Source organism: Peromyscus eremicus, chromosome 2 (assembly GCF_949786415.1).
Source record: "Peromyscus eremicus chromosome 2, PerEre_H2_v1, whole genome shotgun sequence".
NCBI classification, from domain to species: Eukaryota; Metazoa; Chordata; class Mammalia; order Rodentia; family Cricetidae; genus Peromyscus; species Peromyscus eremicus.
Genome location: NC_081417.1, coordinates 164532816 through 164540215, shown reverse-complemented (window position 1 = coordinate 164540215; position 7400 = coordinate 164532816). Strand labels below are relative to the sequence as shown.

Here is a 7400-nt window from a genome sequence, read left to right as displayed (position 1 = left end):
AAAAAATTAAAAGGGAGGGTCAGGGAGGGAGGGAGAGAAAGAGGGAAGAGGAGGAAGACTGAAAAGGAAGGCAGGAGTGGTGGGACATACCTGTCATACCAGCTCTCAGGAGGCTGAGTCTCATACCTTTAATCTCAGCAGTCAGAAGGGAGGCACAGGCAGCAAATGTCTGGGAGTTCAAGGCCAGCCTAGTCTACATAGCAAGCTTCAGGGCAGTCAGGGCTGCACACTGAAACCCTATCTTAAAAGCAGAATTTTCCTCAGTCACACTAGCCACATTTAAGTGCTCGAGACCCACAGTGACTAATAGGGTTCACATGTCCTAAGCCTGGTAACAGTGAACTCTTTTGGTATCTCCCATGTAACTCAGCACATGGACGTTCTAGAGGAAGGCGGTCACCCCCCTGAAACATTGGTACTCCCTTTATGGAGATTCAGTTCATTCAAAGAAAATGGTTATGAATCATTCTGGTAGGCTAAGGTAGTCATATGCTGTGACTAGGTTTTTGAAGGTAGGCAGAGCAGAGGGTTTTGTTTTAGGTAGAAGTGTAAAATGTCGCTGGAGGATCATACTGGACATTTCAAGAAGTGCCACACACTTGAACAGGGTTGGGATGAGACAGCTCTGTCTGGGGCATAGTTGTGGGGGACCTACTAATTAAATGGAATTTATTTCTTTCCATATGGCTGGTAAGTTGGTTTTTTTTGGTGGTGGTGGTGGTGGTGGTGGTGATGGTGTGTGTGTGTGTGTGTGTGTGTGTGTGTGTGTGTGTGTGTGTGTTTCTTGGCCTTTAACTCAACATATAGCTGACAATTACTTTGAACTCCCCCCCTTCCCCCCCCCCCCACCCCAGATCGGGTTTCTCTGTGTACAGCCCTGGCTGTCCTGGAACTCATTTTGGAGACCAGGCTGGTCACAAACTCAGAGATCCGCATGCCTCTTGAGTTCTGGGATCAAAGGCGTGTGCCGCCGCTGCCCATGTGACTTATCCTCCATTCTCCATGTCCTTGAGTGCTGAGGTTACAGATAGCTCCCACAACTCCGAATTTATACGGTGCTGGAGATTGAACCCAGCACCTTTTAAATACTAGGAAAGCATTCTAACAACTGAGCTACAGCTGAATCTTGAGGGCCTGAGGAGGTCTCACAGAACTTTGGCATCAGAAGAGGACACATGGTCCTAGCTCTGGAATCAGACTGTCCCTAGGGAGCTAGAAGTTGGACACTAAGGTACTTCAGATAGGGCACTTCCGGAGTGCCAACTCCTGCCCATGCTGGCTGAAGACACCAGAATGCACATCACATACAACCTAGGTCCCGTAAGAACAGCAGTGGGAGGCCGCTGGACTGCAAAGCCCTCCCATTTCTGCCCTGGCTGTCTAGACAACCTGCTATGTCCTCCACCCCTCAGATGAGTCTAGGCACATCACTGCACCCCCAACCTTTCTCCCACCCACTCTAGATGAGTCACTCATCAGAGCTAGCTCATCCCTGTCTTGTGCCTTTGCTTTCTTCAGGGTCACAGTAGCAAAAGAGTCCCAAGGACATTCCAGGTGGGGAGAGTGAGTGGCTCACACAGTAGCCCCAGGTTCATTTTCTGCCAAATTCTATTCCCAACTCTAACACTGCAGAGGGAAGCCCCATGCTGGAGAGGGTACCCCCTCCTAAAGCTGCCTAACTGTTGCTTGTCACAGTTCAAATGGGTCATCATTGTATGCTGAAGCTATTTCTAACCACTGCCAGTACCACCTCCCCACCCCCGCCCAACACAGCTGGCCTAGAGATGCTTTCCCAGGGATTAAGGGTGGACAAGCAAGCTATTGGACGCCCTGCCTGTTCTTCTGCCAGAACTGTAAAGTCAGCATTCCAGTGAACACTGCCTGGAGCTGATCCCCATCCCATCCCCACTGGGAAAAGGTTCAAGGCCAGCCACTGGACTAATGCTTGAGGCCCTTGGAGAAATTAAATCCACCTTCCCTTCCCTCACCCATAACCTTCCCTCCAACATCCCAAATAAACACACAAGACAGTGTTTTTGGTCTGAGTGATGGACATTTAGATGTTGGCAACTGACCAGTGCCTCAGAGGGAGCGGGCAGAGCAAAGACAGAGAGGTTGGGCATAAGTGCTGCCAGCCAGGGCTCAGATCATCATGGTTGCTGGGGTGAGGGTGGGAGGGAAAAGAGCCAGGGTCAGAGATGGGCAATGCCTTATTCTTCCCTGTGCCCAATATCACCAGATGTCTGGGTGACCTCAGCCAGGTGCCTGTGTCTGCCAGGAGGTAGGCAAAGCCAACCTCTGCCCATGCAGATGGAGGGGCAACATCCCTGGGGTCAGATCTCAGGCTCTCCATCCTCTAATGTAAGAAGGACAGGGGGTAGTGAAGTAGCTCTGTGACCACTGTGGTCTCAAGTTGGTTGAAGCTTGGGATCTGGCTGGACAGGGATGGCAGCTTTCCTTCAGCCCTCATGATCCCTTCAGCTGTCCTCCCACCCCCCAAACCCCTACAGACAGACAGACAGACAGACAGACAGACAGACAGACACACACACACACACACACACACACACACACACACACACACACACACTGGGAAAATCCTAATCAAGGCAGTATAGCGAAAGGAAAGGGTGAATCCCCAGCCTCCTAAGGTGGAGGACACTCACCCCTGGATGCAGCAGCTGGACGTTGGGCCCAGTCTGCTGAGCTACATCATGGCTCTTGGCTTCTTGGACACCCACATAGGAAGACACAACAGGGCCTGTGAACACCTGCCCCAGGCTCCTGAAAATCTTGAGGATGGTGTGTCCTCAATGGGACTCTGGCCAGAAGCATGCATAAGCCAGCCAGTCACAGGGCCACAAATCCCCATGGACAGCTGAGGGATGATGAGTGGCTCCTGCAGTGGGCCAGAGAAACTAAGGCACAAAAGCTAACCTAAGCCCACTGGGTAAGGTGGGGTGGGTACAGGATCCAGAGGTCACTCCTCCCCATCTGCAAAGCACAAAGTGACCAAGCAATGATCATGGCCAAGCTCTGACAACCTGGCACAGGACGAAAGTTCAGGTTGATGATCCTGGGTGCCAGTGGCTCTTGACAGAGGGACTGTATATTCTGGCCGGCCCTAAAAGGCCTCTAGAAATGGAGAAGACCCCTGGATGCGGCTGACACGCTAGCCTGGCGCCTATGGCCAGTCTGAGGCCTGAGTCTGGAAGGCAGACACCCAGCTGGGGCTGGCAAGGTCGTGGGATGATGACAAGGTCCCTGCATGGGCTAGTCTCCATTAGACCCTCCATGGGCATCGTAAAGAGGGAGAAGGAACGAGAGGGAAGCAGAGAAAGGGCCTACGGTCTCAGCACATTTGGGCAGGTGGAACCCAGGTGGGCAGGTCGCCTTGCGCTTCAGGATTGCCTGCGCAGACTGGGTCGCCGGAAAGTCGGGTGCATGAGGTTCTCAGTGATGTAGGCCACCAGCAGGCAGATGACCACCAGCATGACACAGATGGAGCCGCCCACAGCAGTCATGGCCACCACGATCTCCTGCATTGCTGCCGGTTCGGCGGTGAACTCCACGCACTCAGCGAGCTCTGGCTGGGCGGCGGCGAGCTCCGCGCGCAGCGGCAGCGGCTGCAGGCACAAGCGGTAACGCACGCTATCGTGCACATCGGGCAGCAGGTAGTCGCGGCAGGAGGCGCCCAACAGCACGCGATCGCACGGGAAGCGTGTGTAGGTGCCACGCCACGAGCAATTCAGCGCGAAGACTCGCACGCGGCGCGCCTCAGCCGGAGCCAGGCGCCACTGCAGCAGCACGCTGCGGTTGCGCAGGACGTGGGCGCGCAGCGAACCACCCGCCGAGACCAGCGTCACGCAGCCCGGCGCCTGGCAGCGGAAACCCCGAGCTGGGCTGCGAAAGCATAGGCGTCCACTGCCCTCGGGGCCCTCGGACAGCACCTTGTAGGGGCACCAGGGCGCGTCGGAGGCCGGTTCCCAGCCCGGCGGCGTCGGGACCATAGAGGAGCCTGAGGGCGGCGCGCAGGCGGCCAGCAGCAGCAGCAGCGGCGGAGCGCGCATCCTGTGGCTGGCCCAGCGCAACCGGGCGCGGGCTCCCGAGCGCACCGGACGCGGCGGAGGGTCACGCGGGCCGCGCCGCCCCAGCCGCTGCCGCGCTCGCCCCGCGCAGGGCCCCCAGCCGCCACCCGCAACAACCCTCCCCACGCCCAAGCCCAGTGCGCCCTCGGACCCAGCGGCAGAGGCGGGGCTGTCCCACGTCCCGCCCCCTTAACCCTCTCTGGGCCACATCCCACGATGGGAGAGTAGCCCTACAGAGCAGGCGATGCGCAAAGGCCCTGGGACAAGCCCTTGCCACAATTGATGAGGACCCCAGACTGACGACCCCTCTATCCGATGCTGACCCCTTGTGGCCAGCAAGAGGGTCCTGCCAGCTCTGACCAAGAGGTTAGGCACAAGGACTGAAATCTAACTTTACCCTGAGCTCCTCCATCTTTGGAATGGATGGCATCTACAAGGGAGGGAAGTCTGAGACAAGGCTTTGGCTTGGTGAAAATTGATTAACTGCACACCTGAAGAGAAGCTGCAGGTCAGACGCACCTTCAATGTCCCATCGGTTTTCCTTCCCTTCTTTGGCTCATAAGGAGGGTCAGGACCGGACAAAGAAAATGCCCCCACAAAAAGCCCACCCTGAGTCAGGTGGTGCAGGCCTGAAGAATTCAAGCTGCTTAAGAGAAAGCCTACGTGGGCTACCAAATGAGTTCAAGGCCAACCTGAGTAATTTAGTGAGAACCTCAAAATGAAAACAAGATACAAAAGTAAAACGAGCACCCCAGAGAGGTTTATGGTGGCCTGAACCTGCAATCCCAGTTCCTGGGAGGCTCGATCAGGAGGATCAAGGCCATCCCTAAGTTCCTTAGGGAACTTGAGACCAGTCTCAAAAACACCAAACAGAAGCAGCTCATCTTGTGTGATGGCTGTGCTGCTCCCCAGAGGGGGGGAAGAAAGGCCACACTCCAGGACCACTGTGGTCCTACCCTTGCACACGTCACTCAATACTCACAGCTTTCAGGGCCAGAGAACCCTGGCTAGTCCTGCCTGCCCTAACTAGGGGTGAAGTCAGAACCCCCTAGTGCTGAAAGCTCTGCTATTGAGGAGCAACTGTGTACTGAACAGGGAGCTGAGGAGGGTCTCAGCCAACTGTCCTATAGATTCTGACCCCCTCATGACACCTTCAAGATGACCTTAGCTGGGAAAGGAAAAAGAGGACCTAGGTGGGCTGCAGTGTTCACTGGGTCCTACCTCTTGTGCCTGTAGATGATGGTATGTTCCCACACACCTACAGAGCCCTTTCCTAGCCTATGTTCTAGTTATCCAGAAAAACCCGAAGAGCACCAGGCTTTTTTTTTTTTTTTCCTTCGAGACAGGGTCTCTCTGTGTAGCTTTGGAGCCTGTCGTGGAATTCGCTCTGTAGACCAGGGTGGCCTCGAACTCACAGAGATCTGCCTGGCTCTGCCTCCCGAGTGCTGGGATTAAAGGTGTTCACCACTGCCTCCCAGCTTGGTTTTGTACCAGTCTTATGGGCAGTAGCTGAGCCTCAGCTCAATATCAGAAACCTCCCACCCAGCCACAGTGCACCTCATCACTAACTTGGAGGGACCCAATCACACCAGGCCTCTCTGATTTGTAGAAATCTTGAATAGGGTCTGCTGAGATCTCTGCTCCCAATGGAGAACAGAGGTTTTGAGATATATATCCCCCCACTACCCATTTCTACCTTCCCCTTAGGCTGGGCAAACTCCAGACTTTTGCCTCATCATTGTAAGAGTGCCCAGGAATTTCTCAGGGAAGTAGAAAATAACAATTACCCCAGGGACCTGCATGTCTCATCCAGAACTACCCAGACCCTTCATTCAGTTGACTTGTAGGTATCAGTTGGAAACATGGGCACCTAGAGTCCCTCTTTACCTAAGTGTAGGGTACAGACAATGGGCAGAGCAACACAATGTGGTGTCTTTGGACTGAAGAGAGCTGGATGTTCAGTCTCAGTCCACACCAGAAAGTAGAGCCAGATGGATGCAGGAAGAGCTGTGTGGTGGTTTGGATAGGCATGCCCCCTCCACCACTACCCCTCATAAGCTCATAGATTTGAATGTGTGGTCACCAGGAAATGGCACTATCAGGAGGTGTGGCCTTATTGGAGGAGGTGAGTCACTGGGGTTTGATTTTGAGGTTTCAAAAGCCCAAGCCAGTCCCAGTGTCTCTCTCTTCCTGCTGCCTGTGGATTCACACGTAGAACTCTCAGCTACGTCTCCAGCACCATGTCTGTCTGTAGGCTGCCATGCTTCCCACCAAGCTGATTATGGACTAAATCTCTGAATCTGTAAGAAAGCCCTGATTAAATGCTTTCTTTCATAAGAGTTGCTGTGGTCATGGTGTCTCTTCACAGCAATGGAACACTGACCAAGACAAGCTGTTCACCCTGATACACAGTCAGCCAAGTTGAAAAACACAATACCTGGCCTAGGTCTGACTTCATCACTGCCTTAAGCTTGTCCTAGGACAAGGGTCTTTCCAGTGGGCCAGGGGCTCACCAATACTGACCTTTTCCTGGTCAGGGCAGCACTTGATTCGCTTCCAATTGTGCAAGAGAAAACTGCTGTCTCTCCTCTGGGTTGGGGCTGGCCATGGGGATGAGGATTTTGTTACTCCTGTCTGGATAATTCTATCTATGGTATCTTTCCAGCTAGGAACAAAGAGGACAAAGGCAGGGGCAAGGTGATTCCTATGCAATGTCTGCCACGCCACAGCAGGATCAGAGAGCTGACAACAGGAGGCCCTACTTGCCACCCAGTATTTCTAAGCCAATAGAGCAAACCAAGGGGAGCTATGCTGTCCCTAGAGACCAGAAGGGACACACCACCACCACCGCATTCTGTGTTGACCAACTCCTATTTCTGCAGCTTGCCCCCAGTTGAAGTAGGATATTCCCTGGTCCTGTGGCAGCACAGTCTTAGGGCTTGGCTCTGTTGAAGCATTGTATCCCCAACCACCCCACTGTAACCTGCAAGAATAGTGGGAGCTTGGGCCCTATTAGGAGCTATGTTCATACCTCTACACAAGATTTCCTTGTTACATCTTTCCAGGTCCCTGCTCACAAGACTACCAATCAGCACAAACACCTCTCTGCCGAGAGCACAGTGGGGAAGCGGGCTGGAACAGGTGGTTCCACCTTGGGCTACAGCCAACTTCCTAGGTAGTGCTGCTGGAAACTAGAGGTAAAGGAACCTGTCACAGGCAGGGTGCCCAGAAAGTACATCATGGGTTGGGTAGACAGATGGAGGAGGATTAGCACAATGTGTACAAGCTGAGGCCAAAACACAAGGTCCTTCA

The 7400-nt window shown here is 53.9% G+C and overlaps 1 protein-coding gene across 1 annotated transcript; it reads right to left on the bottom strand.

Annotated features, from left to right (window-relative positions):
* Positions 1-2569: 2569 nt before the first annotated feature.
* On the bottom strand, positions 2570-4070 carry Fndc10 (fibronectin type III domain containing 10). The gene has a single exon (XM_059256312.1). The coding sequence runs from the start codon at positions 4068-4070 to the stop codon at positions 3402-3404; it is 669 nt and encodes a 222-aa protein (XP_059112295.1). The 3' UTR covers positions 2570-3401.
* Between the last annotated feature and the right edge of the window lie 3330 nt (positions 4071-7400).

Coding starts and splice junctions, on each gene's coding strand:
- Fndc10 (XM_059256312.1), bottom strand. CDS start 4,070: ATGCGCGCTCCGCCGCTGCTGCTGCTGCTGGCCGCCTGCGCGCCGCCC.